Source organism: Tursiops truncatus, chromosome 6 (genome assembly GCF_011762595.2).
Source record: "Tursiops truncatus isolate mTurTru1 chromosome 6, mTurTru1.mat.Y, whole genome shotgun sequence".
Classification (NCBI taxonomy): Eukaryota; Metazoa; Chordata; class Mammalia; order Artiodactyla; family Delphinidae; genus Tursiops; species Tursiops truncatus.
The window spans coordinates 11,478,830-11,498,793 of NC_047039.1; the positions used below are offsets into that span (position 1 = coordinate 11,478,830).

General features: G+C 43.4%; 1 protein-coding gene across 2 annotated transcripts in view; it reads left to right on the forward strand.

The window, feature by feature from the left end:
* Positions 1–18,551, forward strand: part of CCDC25 (coiled-coil domain containing 25) — an 89,233-nt gene extending 70,682 nt beyond the window's left edge. Inside the window, exons 9-10 of one of the 2 annotated variants that reach the window (XM_073805804.1) lie at positions 9,986–10,083; positions 11,159–18,551. In XM_073805804.1, coding sequence (XP_073661905.1) covers positions 9,986–10,083; positions 11,159–11,165 — 105 coding nt within the window. In that variant the 3' untranslated portion in view covers positions 11,166–18,551. The remainder of the gene's footprint in view (positions 1–9,985; positions 10,084–11,158) is intronic. The other variant, XM_033857606.2, reaches the window with a different exon arrangement.
* Positions 18,552–19,964: the final 1,413 nt, after the last annotated feature.

Consider the following 19,964-nt stretch of genomic DNA (forward strand, 5'->3'; position numbering starts at 1 on the left):
CATCGCGGTGGCTTCTCTTGTTGTGGAGCATGGGCTCTAGCGCATGGGCTTCGGTAGTTGTGGCACATGGGCTCAGTAGTTGTGGCTCGCGGGCTCTGGAGCACAGTCTCAGTAGTTGTGCTGCAGTGGCTTAGGTGCTCTGCAGCATGTGGGATCTTCCCCGACCAGGGCTTGAACCCAGGTCCCCTGCATTGGCAGGTGGATTCTTAACCACTGCACCACCAGGGAAGTCCCTAGAGTAAGTCTTGAAATCAAGTAGTATAAGCCCTCCAACTTCACTCTTCTTCAAAATTCTGTTGGCTTTTTAGGTCCTTTGCATTTGAACACACATTTTTGTCATCAGTTTATCAATTTCTACCAAAACAATCCTCTGCAATTGTGTTGGGAATGTATAGAATCTACAGATAAATATAAGGAGAATGGACATCTTAATAATATTGTCTTCTTATACATGAAAATAGTATATATTTCCATTTGTAAAGATTCTATAAAATTTCTCCAGCAATGTTTTGTAGTTTTTCAGCATAGAAGTCATGCACATGTTTTATTCAATTCTTCCTATGTATTCTATGTTTTTATACTATTACTGGTTTTTTTTTTTTTTTTTTTTTTTTTTTTTTTTGCGGTACGCGGGCCTCTCACTGTTGTGGCCTCTCCCGTTGCGGAGCACAGGCTCCGGACGCGCAGGCTCAGCGGCCATGGCTCACGGGCCCAGCCGCTCCGCAGCATGTGGGATCTTCCTGGACCGGGGCACGAACCCACGTCCCCTGCATCGGCAGCCGGACCCTCAACCATTGCGCCACCAGGGAAGCCCCTCTTTATTCTTTAGTTTGGATAATTTCTATTGATTTGTCATCAGGCAAATCATTGCTAATGTGCTGTTAATTCCATCCAGTGAATACTTTATTTCAGTTATTGAAATTTTCAGTTTTAAAATTTCCATTTGTTCTTTTTTTTATAACTTCCACTTCTCTGTTGAGATTCTCTATGTTGTCATTCATCATGACCATATTTTCCTTTAGTTATTTGAACATATTTATTATCGTATTTTTAGTCTTGGTCTGCTAACATTTGGGTAACCTCTGAGTCAGTTTCTATTGCCTAATTTTTTTCTTGAAAATTGTCACATTTTTCTGGGTTTTGCTGGGCTTTTTTTTTTTTTTTTTGGCAGGGGTGGGACACATCTAGTAATTTTAAATTCTCTATTGGACATTGTTGATGACATATTTTAGAGACTATGGAATCTGTTATTTTCCTTAGAAGAGTGTTGAGAGACTGGAGTTTTGTTCTAGCAAACACTTCGATCACTGGTTGATACCCTTAAACTTGGTTTGACTTGATTTTATGCTTTGTTATGGTAAGTCTGTAAAGAGCCCAAGTTATCTTCTAAGCCCTCTAACTTCATAGGACTCAACCTCCAAACTCTGTCTCTTAGACATTTTTTAGAGTTTGGCTTTAGTTTTTTTAGGGTGGGCCTATGAGAGGCCTTCCCCTAGGGTATAGTCCTTACTCCTAAAACACAGATTTTCTTATATCTCAGCCTGATGTCCAAGATGTTAACAGGGTGTTAATGACATCTCTCCACTCTGGCTCGTATGGATTTCTAATACCTCTAAGACTGTTTGACCTCTTATATCTCTGTTCTATTTTTAAGCCCCTATCAACCTCACAGGTAATTCTTCGTAGTCTTGATCTGTGCAGGTACAGTCCTCATCCAAGGACTCATGGGTGACCCAAGCACAATTTTGGGGTCTCTTATATGCACATGTCTCTCTTATTCAATGCCCTGCTCTGCAGATTCCAGTTGCTTCAGCTGCTGTAAGCTCTGAACCCTGACTCCTCAGCTCAGCAAAACTTCTCTGCTTAGATTAGACTTCAGCCCTATGCCTTCACTTACAAAACTGTCTCCAGGGTGATCATGGTGTTTACCTCGTGGGTTTTCTTTCTCTCGGAAACCATAGTCTGAGATTTCCTGTTATCCACTATCTGAAAACAGTTGTGTCATATATTTTTTCTAGTTTTATGGTTGTTTATAATGGAAAGACTATACCTGTTATCCTGTGATATCCAGAAGTGGAAGTCACCCAGTGGATTTCAGACAGGCAAGTCTCAAAATCACTTCAATTTGTATCATATGGTAAGGTGTTGAGGGAGACCACTTAGGAAACTCTACCTCATTTTCTACTCCCTTTACATTCCTTCCTTTTTCTGTATCTTTTTTTCCAGTTATACCCTGCCCTCTGATGATTTGATCCTGCTGGGACCTGAAGTGATAAACAGATGTGTTTAATTCCTTTAGGTCAGTATTACGTCCTGGCAGTTCATAAATCGGCACAATTCTCTCTTTTGTGGATAGCTTGCATTCCTCCTCCATGTCATGTTCACGAATTAGATCATGAATAACCTGTACTGACCAAACTATCAGGGAGGTAAGCTTCTTATTGATCAGAGCCCCATTTACTTCTTCCCACACATCCCTCCCCTTCTCCTTCTGAGAGGATCATTTCCCCATTTATCTGCTCATTCTTTTCTTATTCTGTATGTGTTTTTCCTCTCTCTACTTTATTTCTTATTAAAAAATTTTTTTCTGGGGCCATATGAATATGTATGTATCTTTGTATAAACTCATATACATACATATGATTTACACAACCTGATGGGGGATGTTCATGCATATGTTAGTGAGAATGTGTGTGGCATAATTTCTGTGGAATGAAGTTGGCAAAGTGAGGTTGGAGAACATCCAGAGGAAGAGAACTATTTATTTACTAAGCATTGGCTCTGAGTCAAGGCACTAAAATATACCCTTTACACACAAACTTCATTTAATCTTCATCACTACTCTATGAAGTAAGGATTCTTATACTTATTTTTCAAAAGGAAAGCTGGGGTTCAATGAGGTAAATGTAACTTGCCTCAGACACAGTTGGTAAACAACAGAGCAAGGAGTTACATCAGTGTTTCTCTGGCTCATATCTGGGCTCTTTTCACTATACAATACTTTCTCCCTAGAAAGATGTCTGTTAAAAAAAGGGATCAAAGGGCATGTAGTTCCCTGACTTGTGAGGGTGGAATGAAGGGAAGAAGATGTATGGGGAAGTAGACCTATGGTCCAGTATTGCCTTGATGGAAATGGTCAGATCTTAGGGATCCTCTCTAATCACCTCCCACCTGGAATCAGAGTGATCTGCGAGGGTTTGTGATCAGGCACTGGAGAATGAAGAGGGTGGGAGAACTTAGCCGAGGGGATCAGAGATGTAAGTAATTGAAAAGTGCAGAAAAGGAATCATAGGATTCACAAGGAAATGGGTCCAAAATCTAGGAGGAGAAGGGATTGAGGATGAGGTCAGAAGGAGAACGGAACCCTCAGGTGACAAAAAGGTCATTCGGCGCTGAAACTTACAGGAATCCACGGGGGCGGGATTAATGAAGCAGACAGACAGCCTTCCCAGAAGTCACTCACACATAAAGAGACAGGAACTGGGTGAGTGCAACCAGCCTCCCCTGGTCTCAGCAAGGGGTGCCAACATCATTTATTAGATAATCAGGATGAAACGGGTGGTCTAGCTAGAAACCTTAGCATGTTATGAAAGTGTATTGAAATGAAGCATGATGTCATGACAAGTGCAAGAAGGGAAGGAGTCAGAGAGTTTGAAAAAGAGAAGAAAGTAAAGGAATGTAAGGATTGCTCAGAGATTCTGCCACCCTGGCCAAGGGAGACAGACTGAACTGGGTGGCGTTCAAAAACGGGGCGGCTAGAAAGCTGTGCTCTGATGATTTGCTAAGTTCTCCCCAGTCTCAATTAGATGTAAACACTCCTTGCTTTGGAAAGGCAGTGTGACATCTTTACTTTTTCATATTTTAAAATAAAAATAATTGATTAACACATTCACAAAAGGTGCAAAAGAATATACAGGGAAATGTAGGTCTCCCCCCACCTCTGTCACCCACTTCCCCAGCCCTCCTTTCCAGAGGAACTCCTGTTATCAGGCTTACGTGGTTCCTTCCAAAGAGATTTGCAGCATTTAAAACCAGCTGTGAGTATATTGATAGCTTTCACAAAATGATAGCACACCGTACATGTTCTTTTGCACTTTGCTTTTTATAAATTTTAACTTTTTGAGTATTTTTTGGAAATTATTCCTTATCAGTACCTAGACAACTGCCTTATTACTTTTTAAGAGCCACATACTTTTCCATTTTAGAAGCTGTATCATAATTTAACTAGTTTCCTACTGATGGGAATTCAGGTTAACTTCCAATCTTTCGCTATTACATACTGCATACTCGGCAATAAACATCCTTTGAACATACATCACTGTGTGTGTGTGTGTGTGTGGTATGAGGGAGCAGGGAGGACCTAGGAGTGGAGGTGCAGTGTCAAAGGATACGTGCATTTTGAACAATGGAGAATGGTTGTCTCCCTTTTTAAAATGAGTGCTGGCTGCTCATTTGTGAAACCACCTGCCTGATGGGAGGAAATCGATCAGATATACCACTACCTATGCTCTTTGTTTCAGTTCTTCCAACAATGCTGTGAGGTACAGAGGCAGGTCATTCCTCTATTTTGTCCAAGAAAGTCAAGCTCAGCAAGGTGCTGGCAATCCCAATGTAACTCGGCAACTTCCAATCAGTCTCTTGGGTACCCTAACACTGGGAAGGTTGCAACTCTCTGGATAAAGGATAGAGATGCTAGGTCTCTAGAACTATGTGTCCTTCGTGATAAATAACCGAAATCAGCTTTCTGGTCCAAACCAGTCTTAGCTGTGGGCCTGGGGTCTTCTGCTGCATCCAGCTTAGCTTGAGCAGAGCTAAGAGAGCACAACTGGGCCTGCTCCCAGCCCACCAGGTTCTATGATGTCTTGGGGTCCTGAGACAACGTGGCCGGGCCACCCCCAGACACAGGATTCCCCAGATCCTAGAGCATTTAGATGTCTTTTTAGTGTCCGCATACCCACATCCAAACACAAGAGGACTTTTGTTCTGAAATGGGTCCTTGGGGAGCCAGCCCTAGCCACCCGAACCCCTCCTCTGCGACGTGGGAAGATGATGAGCTATAAACAAGATGCGGCTCAGTGCGTTACTAGCATCGCTTTGGGTCACTTGGTTTAGCTTGGAACCACCACAGAATAAGCACACTTTTGGTGGGCAACCCCGTTTCACTTCCTTGTTCCTAGGGAGTTTCTACCCCCAGCCTGGCCTATAGCCCTTTCCCTCTTAGCTTTCCAGGTTTTGAGGAAACAAAAGCTCTTCCCAGTGTCCCCCCAAGTCAACCCCTTGGTTGGAACTGGGGTGTCTACAAGACCTCCCACCCCGCCAAGCCCAGAGAATGTCTCCCCCTGGGCACTGCCAGAACTGGTTTATGAAATTTCTCTCTCAGACCTTTCGAGTTGCCTGGGCACACACTCCTCTTAGATGCTGTTTCTGATTTCAGGTCTTTTCTGACTGACTGGTTCGGTCCTAACATTTTCAGAGTATTTCCCAAGGAATTCCAAGTTCTAAGGAAGGGCCTTGGGGCTGCTTAGGAAAGCCTCTTTAACTAAAGAGTTCCCCACCCCCTTTTAAAAAATTGTGAACTATATCATACATTCAGAAAAGTACAAAAACATATATGTACGGTTTAAAAATAAAATTAAAGCCAACACCCATGGAACCATCACCAGGTATAGACATAGAATATTGCCAGTACTCTAGAAGCCCCCTTTGTGGCCCTCCCTAATCTATTTGATACATTGAAATTCAGGTGAGAGTTCTCCTCCTAAGCAAATCTGAAAAACAATGAGTTACTGTCCTTCTGGAATGCCCCTCCAGCTATACTCACAGCATCCACTCACACACAGTGCTGTCTTCTCCAGGGCCTACGAAGCTCTAGAACTTTGCTCACTCCCAGCCCTGCCTCCCAGCCCACCAATGGGTTAGGAAGAAATATTAGTAGGTAAAAAACTTCACAAATGAACGTATTCGTGAGGGAGAAGTGGCTTTTTACGGTCAATCTTCCTTTGCCTTTTCTTTGTTTTGAAAGTCTTTTTGGTAGGTTGGTTTGTTTTAGGACACTATCAAGGACTTTGGTGGTTCTTTCCCCTTTCCCCTGTGTCTTTTCTATCGCTTTCCTTCCTTCCTTCCTTCCTCATCATTAGTCATCACTGACCATCAGTCATCGTGGGCACAACAAAACATTCCCTCCTGTAGATGGAAATAATTTTAGAGTACAAACCACGCATAGGTCACTAATTACAGGTACAATTACTGGTCACAGAATCAAGTTCTGTCCATTATTTTTAGTTAGAATCCCTGAAGGACAGGAATTCAATAAATATTTTTAAACCAATGAAAGTTTCCTGGATTGCTGTATCATTCAGGATCCACTCAGAAGTAGAAATCACACCAGTTATTCAGATAGAGGGTATTTAATACAAAGAAGTGTGGACTGGGGTATAGTGGTCCATCAGAGAAAAGGCAAGGAGGGAACCCTAAGGGATCACAGAGGCAGGAAGCAGTCACTACCCCCAGGGCCGTTAGAACAAAGGGTCAAGACTGAATTATTGAAACTCAGAAACTTGGAAGAGGGGCCCATAAGGCTGAAACTCAGATGTCTGAGGAGGGGGCTCGGCTCAGCTGACCCTGGTATCTCCGAACTCAGAGAGGGGGATCAAGCCCTTTGATGAGAGGCATCAACCATCTGGTATCAGTGTTTCCAACGGGGTGGCGGGGGGAGGGGGCGTGCAATCAGGCTGCTTCTGTGTTTGACAAACTTCAAACTGGATTCAGCTGCCATTATAGGTGAAGAAGGGAGATTGGGGTGATGCTCACAAGAAACAAAAGCCCACAGGAAGCAGATGGGAAGGAGTGAGTCTCTCCTCCTCCTCCTGGCTTCAGTCTCTGTCTACTAACCTCTCTGGGCAGAGCGTAACCGGAAGCCAGGTGAGTGAGAGAGTCCTGGCATCACGAAGCAGTCATTGAGCAGAGTGCAGAGTTTGGGACAGAGAGACAGTAGCTTAGTAACTGACCCAGTAGGTCTGACAGGTAACCCAGGACTGGCTCCCCTGAGACCACGAGCCAGGGGCTGTGTTTAGTCCGTTTCCGCTCACAGGGTTGGAGCACTTGATTCTGGAGAAGCAAAGATGAGCGTATGAAACACAGTGCCTGCCATCAGGAACTCACAGACTGGTGGGAGAGCGCGTATGCCTACAGGTTATTACAGGGTGAACAGTATGTGTGAAATGCTCCCTATTTACAGTTCCCCCACCATCATCCTATTTATTTATCCTCCTACTTGCAGAGAGATGATCAGGGAAGGCCCCCCTGGGGAGGTGACATTTGAGTGGAGTTCTGAAGGATGAGGCAGCAGCCATATGAAGGTCATGGGGAGGAGAGTTCCAGGCGGTGATATCTGCGGTGTTCACACCCTGAGGCTGGCACCTGTCTGTTCTGTTTGAGGAAGTTCAAGGCCACTGTGCCTGGAGGCAGGTGGGGGGCAGAGGGACAGTTAGAGGAGCCAGCAGGGAGCAGAGCAGGGGAACCTCCTGAACCTTGTTAAAGAGTTGGGATTTTATTCTAAGTGCAGGGGGAAACTATTGGAAGGATTTTAGGCAGGGAATAGAGGAGATCTGATTTATGCTGAAACAAAACGAAAACCTCTGGTTTCTTTAAGGAGAACAGCATCAAGGATGGAAGCAATCTACAGATTCGGGGCAATCCCTGTGGAAACACCAATGGCATTTTTCACAGAACTAGAACAAATAGTTCTAAAAGTTGTGTGGCAAGTGAAATAAGTCAGAGAAAGACAAATACTGTATGATTTCACTTATACGGGGAATCTAAAAAACAAGACAAATGAACAAACGGAACCAAACAGAGACAGAGTCCATATAGAGGCCAAACGGGTGGTTGCCAGGGGGTGGGGGTCAGGGGGAGGAGAGGAAAAGGTGAGGGAGCTTCAGAGGTACTAACTTTCAGTTACAAAATAAATGAGGGCCAGGTATGGAATGTACAGCATGGGGAATAAGTCGATAATTACGTAATATCTTTGTATGGTGACACATGGTAACTAGACTTATGGTGGTGACAATTTTGAAATGTACAGAAATAATCGAATCACTATACTGTGTACCAGGAACTAACATGGCATTTTAGGTCAATTATACTTATATTAAACCATCAAACTCATAGAAAAAGAGATCAGATTTGGGGTAACCAGTGGTGGAGGTGGGGGAGGGTGGATTGTATGAAGGTGGTGGAAAGGTACAAACTTCCAGTTATAAGGTAAGTAAGTACCAGGGATGCGATGTACACCATGATAGATATAATTAACACGGCTGCATGTTATATATGAAACTTAAGAGAGTAAATCCTAAGAGTTCTCATCACAAGGAACAGATATTTTTTTCTATTTCTCTAATGTTGTATCTGTATGGCATGATGGATATTCACTAGGTTTATTGCGATAATCACTTCACTGGTGTACGTAAGACGAATCGTGATACTGTACACCTTCAACACACACAGTGCTGCGCGTCAATTATATCGCAATAAAACTGGGGTGGGGGGGAGGATGGAAGCAGAAAGACCAGAGTGTGCTGGAAAGTGTGCTGTGGACCTTCACACACGGTACCTCATTTAGCTGGCTCAACAGCCCCATGGAGAGCTTTTATTATCGTCACTTGATAGATGAGGAACGTGAGGCTTAGAAAGTCACGTGGCTTATTGGAGCTGAGATTCAAATCTGAACAGCAGGCGCGCGCTTTTTCCACACCCCTGCCACGCTGCAGCCTGCTTCTGCTGCTGCCCGTTCAGTAGGGAAGAGAAGGGGTAAAGAACACCTCCTCCAAGTTATTGTGGAGGTGAGGCGTCCGTGGGAGGAGGGCTCATGATCCTCTGACTGAAGGGCATATAATCACGAGGAAGCCAGATTATTAACCTGAGGGCAAAAATAAAGGATGCTGATGCAATTAGCACATCATTATAGAAAGTAAGAGGAGAAGAAAATCTCAGACACCATATGCCTTTTACCATTTATTACCATATGTCAGCCCCTTATGCCTTTTACCATTTATTTCTATGTCTCACTTCATGGAAATTTACAGGATCACCAATTCCTTGTTGAATACAAGTAATGACAGCAGTATCATCTCTCGTTCTTGATCCTAAAGCGAATGCACTCTCTCGCCCTCTCCCCACCCCCTTCTCTCTCCTCCCTCTTTCTCTCCCACTTCCCAGCAAAAGGGTATTTGGCTCATTAATGCGCAGGAGGAGTGCAGGGGGTGGGAGGAGAGACTGCTTTGACGGCAGGGAGTGTGGCTCTGTTCAGGGATTATGACGTTGTCGCCAGGCTCTGAGCCTCTGCTGTCTTACGGTGGCTTCTTTCCTAGGCAGGGTCTTCTCTCAGTGTTAGGCAAATGCCCAGCCACTCCAGGCATTTCAGTCTTCTGACCTTGCTACCCCATGAAGAGGAAGTGTCTCTTTTCTCATATTTCCAGCACAAGTCTGGGCACTGATGCTCTTTGGTGAATGAGTCCCGCCTGGGTAACACGTCCATTCCGGCAGAGGGTATGGCCAGAGCAGTGGTATTCTCACTGGTCACCCCTGAGTCACTGGTCCACTGTGGGGGAACGTGAGTGGTGAGGTCAACACTATTTGAGCCGCATGAAGTGGTTAAAGATATTTATGCAAAGGAAAATACGGGTGTTGTTACCCGAAGAAGAGACAGTGATTGCTGGGGAAACTAACACAGCAGCTATCGCTGTAGGCAGCAGGGGTGCTGAGTTTGCAGGACTGAAGCCGACCGAGACCAGCAGGAAGGGAATTCTGGGAGAAAGAAACGGTACAAGAATCAGGCGTGGAGGTGGACTGGAGAGAGTTTATGCAGCAGCCTGGGCCCCCAGGAGGTCCCATGATGGCCAAGGAGGAGACGGGCCTCTTGCCCTCTGTTTTCTTTTTAAAGTAACAGTTTTCACCATCATCATCATCATCATTATTTGTCTCTTAGGTTTTGATTATTGAAGATTTCCTATTACTCAGCCATAAAAAAGAAGGAAATAATGCCATTTGCAGCAACATGGATGGACCTAGAGATTATCATACTAGGTAAGTCAGACAGAAAAAGACAAATATCATATGATATCACTTATATGTGGAATCTAAAAAACTGATACAAATGAACTTATTTACAAAACACAAATAGACTCACAGACATAGAAAACAAACTTATGGTTATCAAGGAGTTTGGATAAATTAGGAATTTGGGATTAAAATATACACACTACTGTATATAAAATAGATAACCAACAAGGACCTACTGTATAGCACAGGGAACTCTACTCAATGTCTTGTAATAACCTACAATGGAAAAGAATCTAAAAAAGATTCTATATATAACTGAATCACTTTGCTGTACACCTGAAACTAACAGAACATTGGAAATCAATTTTTCAAGAAAATTTTTTTAAAAATTAAAGAAAAGAGGACTTCCCTGGTGGCGCAGTTGTTGGGGGTCCGCCTGCTGATGCAGGGGATGCAGGTTTGTGCCCCGGTCCGGGAGGATCCCACATGCCACAGAGCGGCTGGCTCCGTGAGCCATGGCCGCTAGGCCTGCGCCTCCGGAGCCTGTGCTCCGCAGCGGGAGAGGCCACAACAGTGAGAGGCCCACGTACCGCAAAAAAAAAAAAAAAAAAAAAATTAAAGAAAAGAGAAAATTTCCAACATACACAACGTTAGAGTGACTGGATAAAGAACCCCATGTCCCCATCATCCAGTTTTACAATTATCAATGTTTTGCCAATTGTGTTTGATTTGTCATATCCCATGGAGTACTTTAAAGCAAATCCCAGACATCAAATCATTTCCCCTCTAAACATTTCAGGTGTGTATCTCTAACATACAGAGGCTTTCAAAAAACCATAATCACAATACATTATCACACTTAATTTCTTAAATGGTCTAATCATAAATCTGTGTTCACGTTTCTAAGATTTTCTCAAAAATGTCTTTATAAGTTGGTTAGTCTGAATTAAAGTCCAAAGTTCACACGTTGCATTTGGTTGATATGTCTCTTGAGTTTCTCTCTTCAATACACTTTGACTTGAAGATGAATTTTAAGTCTCTTTTAATCTATAACATTCCCTCTTCTCTTTGCTTTTCCCATGCTATTTATTTGCTGAAGAAACTGAGCCATTCTGGGTTTGACCGGCCGACACCTCAAGCTCATGCAGATGGTATTAACATCTTTCTTTGGAGCCACTGTATGTAAACTGGAAGACAGATCTAGCGGCTGGATTGCAGTCAGGGTCAATTTTCTTTTCTTTCTTTCTTTTTTTTTGCGGGGGGATGTTCACTTACTAGGTGGAACTGTGTACTTTCTATTGCCTCATATCAGGAGGTATGTAATGTCTGGTTCTCTTAAAGGAAATAATTTCTCTTTTTTAAATTTTTATTGGAGTACAGTTGATTTACAATGTTATGTTAGTTTCAGGTGTACAGCAAAGTGAATCAATTGTACATATACTAAAGGGAATCATTTCAATTCACCTCAATGAAAGATTTTGCTGTGGACTTTTTGGGTAGATAATATATTTCAGGTTTAAAAGTTCCCTTTTATTCCTAGTTGGAAAAGATTTCTTAAGAGTCATGAACGGATGCTTCATTTACTAAATGCTTTTTCTGCATCTGTTTATGTATTTTCTTTTCTGGTTTTGGTAACAAGATTTTCTCTCACAGGATAAGTTGGGGAATGCTCCCTATTTTTTTCTGTTCTCTGGAAGAGTTTGTGTTGGATTAGAATTGCTGTTCTTTGAACGTTTTCGTAGAATTTGCCTTTAAGTCTTTCTGCATGGGCCTGGTGTTTTTCTTGTGGGGCTATTTTTCATCACTGATTTAATTTCTTTAATGGTTTCTAAATATTCAGGTTTTAGACTTCTTGAGTCAGTTTTGGTGAGCTGCACTCTCCTATGAATTTCTTTGTTTCATCTAAGTTTTCAAATTTATTGGCATCAAATGTTCATATTATTTCCTCTTAATGTCAACTCTTTCATTCCTAATGTTCTTTATTTATGCCTTCTTTCATTTCTTTTTTGATCAATATTGCCTGAAGTTTATCAGTTTTATTAGGCTTTTAAAAGAACCAACTTCTGGCTTCTTTGATCCTTTCTATTCAAAACGTTCTTTTTCCCATTTCATTAATTTTTGCACTTTATTATTTCCTTCTTCTATTTTCTTTATATGTGTTCCTCCTGTTCACTTCCTCAAACTTTTTAAGTTGGACACTTACCTCATGAATTTTAGCCTTTCTTTTTTTCTAATTAATATGAGTGTTTAAGGTTATTAATTTTCTCTCCAAGTATGCCTCAGCTACACTGCTCAACTTCTGAGACTTAGTCTTTTCATTATAAGATAATTTTTTTTTTTTTTTTGTGGTACGCGGGCCTCTCACTGTTGTGGCCTCTCCCGTTGTGGAGCACAGGCTCCGGACGCGCAGGTTCAGCGGCCATGGCTCACGGGCCCAGCCGCTCCACGGCATGTGGGATCTTCCCGGACCGGGGCACGAACCCACGTCCCCTGCATCGGCAGATGGACTCTCAACTACTGCACCACCAGGGAAGCCCCATTATAAGATAATTTAAAAATATTTTCTATATCTATTTCAGCCTAATTTTTATTATAATTTCGTTTTTGACTCACAAGTTTTGGGAAGTGAATTTCTACTTTATGATTTTTAAAAAATTGAGTGTTAGTTTATATTCAGTGAAACGCCCAGATCCTGTGTATGGTTTGAGTTTTACCAAATGCATAACTCTGTATAAATCACATCTATCAATATGTAGATAGTTGCATCATGCTCTTTCCATCAACCCCTGCTCTTCTTCTGCACAGTCTAAGGCAGCAACTATTCCGATCCTGAGCATCACAGAGTAACTTTGCCTCTTCTAAAATTTACTATAAATGGAATCATACTGTATGTATTCGTTTATGTCTAGCTTCTTTCTCCAGTGTAGCAGTTTTCAGTGTTGTTGCGTGTATCTTTTGTTTTTCTCTTTCTTCCTCCTCTTCTTCATCCTCCTGCCACTCCTTCTCCCCCCTCCCTCTTTTGAGTAGTTCATATTCCATTGCACAAAAATACCGCAATTTATTCATCCAGTCCCCTGTTGATGGATAGCTGGGCTGCCTCCAGTTTTCAGCGATTATGATGAAAGCGGCTGTGAATGTTTTTGTGTAAGTCTTTTTTTGTGGAATATGTTTTTATTTCTCTTGGGTAAATACCTAGGAGTGGAGGTGCTGAGTCACAGGGTGAGTGTTGTTTACCTTTACAAGAAACTGCCAGGGAGTTTCCCAAAGACGTTCTACCATGTTCACACACCAGGAACATCCTCACTAACACTGGACATTTTAAGTCTTGTTTTTTTTTAAGTCTTTTTAATTTTAATTATTTTAGTGAGTAAGCTGTGATATCCTAGTTCTTTTTTAAAAATCAATTTTACTGATGTATGATTTACATACAATAAAATGAACACATTTAAAATATATCATTTGGTGGGTTTTGACAAATGTCTACCACTGTGTCACCACCAATCCTAATCAAGATATAGAACATTTCCATCACCTCGCAAAAGTCCCTCATGCTCCTTCACAGCAAATTACACCCTACTTCTGCCCCAGGTAACCATTAAACTTATTCCTACCACTTTTGATTTGTTTTGCCTGTTCTAGAATTTCATATAAATGGACTCATACATGAGATACTTTTTTTTTTGGTATGGCTTCTTTCACTCAGCATAATTATTTTCTTTTTTATTGCTGAGTGGCATTCCATTGTATGGATGTGCCACAACTTGTTTATCCAGTCTCCTGAGGGGGGATATTTGATTTGTCTTTACTTTTTGGCTATTATGAATAAATCTTCTATGAATATTCTTATACAATTTTTTTGAATATATGTTTTTATTTTTCTTGGATAAATTCCTAGGAGTGGAATGGCTGAACCATATGACAGGTGTATGCTTAAATTTTTAAGAAGCTACCAACCTGTTTTCCAAAGAGGTTGTATCATTTTACATTTCCACCAGTGGTGTAATTGAGTTTCAGTTGCTTCTCATCCTAACACTTGGCATGGTCTGTCTTTTTTTTTTAATAAATTTATTTATTCATTTATTTATTCTTGGCTGTGATGGGTCTTAGGTGCTGCATGCGGGCTTTCTCTAGTTGTGTCGAGCAGGGGCTACTCTTCATTGTGGTGCGCAGACTTCTCATTGCGGTGGCTTCTCTTGTTGCAGAGCATGGGCTCTAGGCGCCCAGGCTTCAGTGGTTGTGGCACGCGGGCTCAGTAGTTGTGGCACGCGGGCTCAGTAGTTGTGGCTCGCGGGCTCTAGAGCGCAGGCTCAGTAGTTGTGGTGTACGGGCTTAGTTGCTCAGCAGCATGTGGGATCTTCCCAGACCAGGGCTCGAACCCATGTTCCCTGCATTGGCAGGAGGATTCTTAACCACTGTGCCACCAGGGAAGCCCTGGTCTGTTTTTTTAATTTTAGCTATTCTAACAGGTGTGTAGTGGTATCACATGGTGGTTTTAATTTGTCTTTTCCTAATCACTAATGATGTTGATCATCTTTTCATGGGCTAGTATCTTTTGTGAAGTGTCTGTTCAAGCATTTCACCTATTTTTATGGGTTATTTATCTTCTTGTTACTGAGTTGCAAGAGATATTTATATATTCTATTTATAAATTATTTGTCAAATATTTTCTCCCAATGTGTGACATGCCTTATCATTTACTTAACTGGCTCTCTTAATGTGCAGATTTTAATTTTATGAAATCTACTTTATTATATTTTCTTTTATGGTTAATGCTATTCTTGTTTCAGCTGAGAAATCTTTGCCACTCCAGGATCATGTAGGTATTTTTCTGCATTTTATTCAGAAGCTCTATATTTTAATTTTTAAGTTTAGGTCTTGACCCATCTTGAATTGACTTTTGTGTATAGTATGAAGTAGGGGTCAAGATATATATTTTTTCCTGTTTAGATATTCAATTGTTCCAGTACCATTTTTAAAGAATCTTTCTTTTTCTCATTGATTTCTTTTGATGCCTTTGTGAAAAAAAAATCAGTTGACCATTTAGTATTGAACTTTTTTCTGACTCTGCTCTGTTCCATTTGTCTATCTTTGTGCCAATACCATACTGTGTTGATTACTATATCTTCATATTAACCACTGAAATCAGGCAATGTAAGTCCTCCAAATTCGTTCTTTTTTCCAGTAATTTTTTTCTTTTCTCTTTTGCTATTCTATGTCATTTATATTTCCATGTATCTTTTAGCATCAGCTTCTCCATTTCTACAAAAAAACATGCAGGAACTTTGTTTGGGACTGCACTGACTATATATCAGTTTGGGGAGAATACATGATATTGAGTCTTCCAATCCATGAACATGTGTATCTCTCCATTTATTCTGGTCTTTCAAAATGTCTCTGAGCAGCATTTTATAATTTTATATGTAGAGATTTTATACCAATTTTGTTAAATTTATTCCCAAGTATTTTATGTTCTTTGATTGAAAAAGCTTTCTTCTTTTTTAATATCGTCGTCTAAAGCTCTATACTTCCTTCTAAGCACTGCTTTATCTGCATCCAACAAATGTTGGTATGTCGTGCTTACGATACCAGTTTAGGATGACTATTCAACCGTTGCTGGGTGCAGTGTTCTCACATCATTAGGTCAAATCGGTTGACAGTAGTGTTCAAATTTCTATATCCTCATGGCTTTTCTGCTTACTTATTCTGTTTCAAATACTGAGAGAGGGGTGTTGTTTTTAGGCCTTGTTGCTGTTGGTCTAGAATTAGTTCAGAGTCAGCTCACAGGCCTGCACAGATTCTTGCCCTGTATATTTCAGCCAACCACTCAGGGGAGCTCTATGCAGATTTCTGGGGATCCGCCTCTGCACAGCTCCCTCCTGCCCAGTACCCTGTCCGGTACCCAATTCCAGCTGCCTTGGCAGCCCTAAACTCTGACCTCTATTCCTTCCAACCCGTGGGACCAATGATCTCTGAGTGAACAAACTCAGTGGGATGCCCACACTGCCTATTCAGTTTTTAAATGTTTCTATGTCCAGAAGAAGGTTGTTTTGTGAAGCTGAAGTAAGAACAACGATGGATGATGGGGAGCAAGCAAGTTCCAAATTATAAACTTGTGGGTCAGGCTTGTTGGAGGCATTTAGAGGTTTTGGGAGTTCAGAAGAAGCAGCAGCCATCAGGTTATAAATCTGGTTAAAATCATCAAGTGGAGATTCTTTCTTCCTTTCGTATGGGGGAACTCTGCTTTATCACAAGGGACAATGTCAGAAGAAACAGAGTTGGCTTAGGGCAGTGGTGTTCAAATTTTTTGTTGTTGTTGTTTGTTTTTTTTGCGGTACGTGGGCCTCTCACTGTTGCGGCCTCTCCCGTTGCGGAGCACAGGCTCCGGACGTGCAGGCTCAGCGGCCATGGATCACGGGCCCAGCCGCTCCGCGGCGTGTGGGATCTTCCCGGACCGGGGCACGAACCCGTGTCCCCTGCATCGGCAGGCGGACTCTCAACCATTGCACCACCAGGGAAGCCCTCAAATGTTTTGATCACAACCCCCATTCATAAAAAAAAATTGGGGGATTATTTCTTTGATCTCCTAATATATGCAAATTTATTTATGAATTACTTTCTGTGTTTCTATTATTGGTTAATGTCTCAAAGCAAAATTGCACTTAGAATGATGTTGATCGTGAAGGATAATAAATATAAATCTATTTTCAAGTCATATTTTTGATCAGTCCACACTTTTTTGGCTGACTTCATGTCAGATCTGATTCTGTGAAAACAAAGTGTGACCTTGAATGAATAAAACACAACAGGAAGATGTTTTAATATTTAAAAGTTTGTTCCTCCCCGCTGCACAGTTTGGCTGGGCACCCGTTTTGGAGACCTTGGGTCTAGGGAGAAGGACGTAGGGAGGTTAGCAGCCTGGCTAAAGGTCGGCGTCTGGCTTCCTTGTGGAAGCCTCCAACTTTCACAGCAGGAAGTGCACTCCTGTCTCCAAGTCCTGCACTGTTCTCACTAGTCCATCATCATGTTTAGTGATGAGGCAGCCAGGATGGGGAAGTCTGGTAGCCCTGAGACTTGGGGCCTTGTCACAACTTTGTCACTAGCTTGCTTTGGGACTTTGAGCAAGTCTGTTTCTGTGTATCTCGGTTTTCTCAGGCCCCATTGAATTCCCAATCCCACCGTTCTGGAAGAAGTAGCTCTGAGACAGGCTGGGACCTGGGGCCCTTTGCTACAATGCTTACACCTGGACAAACATCTCCTTGAGCAACAAAATACAAAGAAGCTATAAGGGACTAAAAATAACTGCATGCCTACGCAATTGGGGCAAATTCTGGACAAAAAGGTACAAAAAGACCCAAAAAACCCCCAACTGCCACTTCTGAAGAGCAGGGAGCAAAAGCAGGGTACTGTGCATGCCACCTGCATCCAGCGCCACCTAAGAGGTGGGCAAAACTCCTAAGCCACCCCTCCGGCCTGACCCCCGGACACATCCCTACCCTCACCCCATATAAGGAACCAGCTCGTGCCCCTGCCTGGGGAGAGGGGCCCCAATAAACCCTTGCCTGAATTTCTTGTCTGGCCTCTTACCGATTTCTATTGACTGGGGAAGGCCAAGAACCCTGGTCAGCATTAGCTCAGCATAGCTGGCTTCCATTAATCCTGGGTTCAAATCCACATAATATCTACGTGGCCTTGAGCAACTTACTGTTTTGAGCCTTGTTTTCTGACCTATAAAATGTAAATACATTTAGTTCATGAGGATTAAATGAGATACTATACATAAATCGAAAAAAAATATTTTCCTTTCTCTGTCTCTTATGCCTGTGGTTCTCAAGTTTTACATGGGGCGTTGGAATTCCCTGGGGAATTCTCCCCCTCACTCCTCCTGTCCCACCCCATCTCTGTGGTCCTGAAGCAGTGGGTCTGCGGTGCAGGCCCGCAGTCTGAATTTTTGTGGGTTCCTGGGTGGTTGCCCTGCTGAGGGCACTGCACCAGCCTTTACACCTCTCCCATTACATCAGACACAGAGCCTTGCCCTTCGAAGCATTCAAAAGAAAACAAAAGGACCGGACAGGTGAAGGCAAGGAAAACAAATCCCCAGGGAGGTTGCTCAGTGCGCCGCCAGCCTATGTGTCCAGGCAGCTCCTTGTCAGCCCGGCCCGCCCTATTGGAAAGCACGGCGTGGTCAGAATGTATTTGTCAGTTCTTCGCTCTCCTCTCCTGTGGCTCTGTTTTGACAGGTGTGTCCAGGGCTGGCATGGCAGGCGTTGCCAGCTCAGCCCTGGCTGGGGAAAAGGAGCAGGAAGAAGGCGTGGAGGTCTGCCCAGCTCACTGTCCTGCCCCAGCTGGCAGGGCACTGAGGCTGCTGGGGAGGAAGGGTGGGCAGGTCGGGGGTCGTTAGAGGTGCTCAAGGACGTGCCCCAGGCCTGTGACCTCCAGGAAGCCCCTTGCTCTGCTTACAAGAAGGCTCAGGAGCTCCTCAAGATTTTGCACATCTGGTGGAGATGAACACAACCCAGCAGCGAAGACCATGATCCTAAGCCACTGACTGCATCCCGCTGCTGTCACCTCTCAGTCTGGATTCAGACCTTCCTGCCTTGGCCCTGGCCGAGTCCAGGAAAGCCACCAAGCAGGGCAGGAGGAAGAGCACTTGGTTAGAATTGTGGGACAGAGGGGTCGGGCACATCCGATGACTCCCACATGGAGTCGAGACCAGGCCACTCTCTTTGTTTCCTGATGAAGAAAGTGAAGGTTAGAGAGGGCGGTGCTGGGCCGACTTTGCCGCGATAAATGGAGGACCCAGCAGGGAGCAAGAACGACGCATCCCTATTCCATGTCCACCGAGGGTCTCTATCGTGAAGCCCACCCGATCTCCCCACTGGATGAGGGTTGGATCCATTTCCCAAAGTTTATGCACAGAACAAGACACTGATTCACAGAGTTTGCTGCAAACTTTACAATTCTGACTGCCGGCCCTGCTAACCCCTGTGGTCAGCTCTTAGGATTTTCGGCAATACCTACAATGGTCCAGATGCCCTGAAGGGCCGTTAGTACCAGGAGTGTTTGATGACACGAGACAGAGAGAGGGATTGCAGGGAGAGTACTTTCTGGGGAACGTGCAGCGGTTGGTGCCCATTGGTCCTAACCAATAGCAAACTGAAATTGCGGCAAAACCAGAGACATGAGAAATTGCTTTGCCCAGGAACCGAGACACCAGAGTTCTGGTCCCGGTTGGTCAACGAGCCCTTCAGCCCGTCTCAGCCTTTGGTTTCTTACCTGTAAAGAGGTTGAGCTGGGTGAGTCACAGCTTGTTCCAGGCTCTAACCGTGCAGGGAATGTGGGTGGGAGTGTGCAGGACCTGGAGTTCTGGCCACTCGTCTGCAGAGGAAAGTGGTGAGTAATGTTGCCATCCAGGAAGCTTGGGTCTATAGGATAAACACCACCATGATGATGCCTGATGTTTACGGGATGGTAACCCTTGCCGGGCACCAGACACTGAATTGTGTCCCTGGAAAATCCATATGTTGAGGCCCTAACCCTCACTGTGACTGTATCTCAAGATAGGGTCTTACGAGGTAATGAAGGTTAAATGAGGTCATAAGGGTGGGGCCCCGATCTGATAGGACTGTGGCCTTCCAAGAAGAGGAAGAGAGCCTTCCCTCTGCCTCTCTCTCTCTGTCTCTCTCTCCGCTTCCCCCACACTTCCTCTCCCCCTACCATGTGAGGGCAGAGCCAGAAGGCAGCCATCTGTAAGCCAGGAAGAGCTGGTGCCTTGATCTTGGACTTCCAGCCTTCAGAACTCTGAGAAAATAAGTTTCTGTTGTCTGAGCCATCCAATCTGTGGTATTTTGTTATGGCAGCCTGGGCTGACTAAGACACTGGGAAACTGGCCAAGAGCATCATCTTAC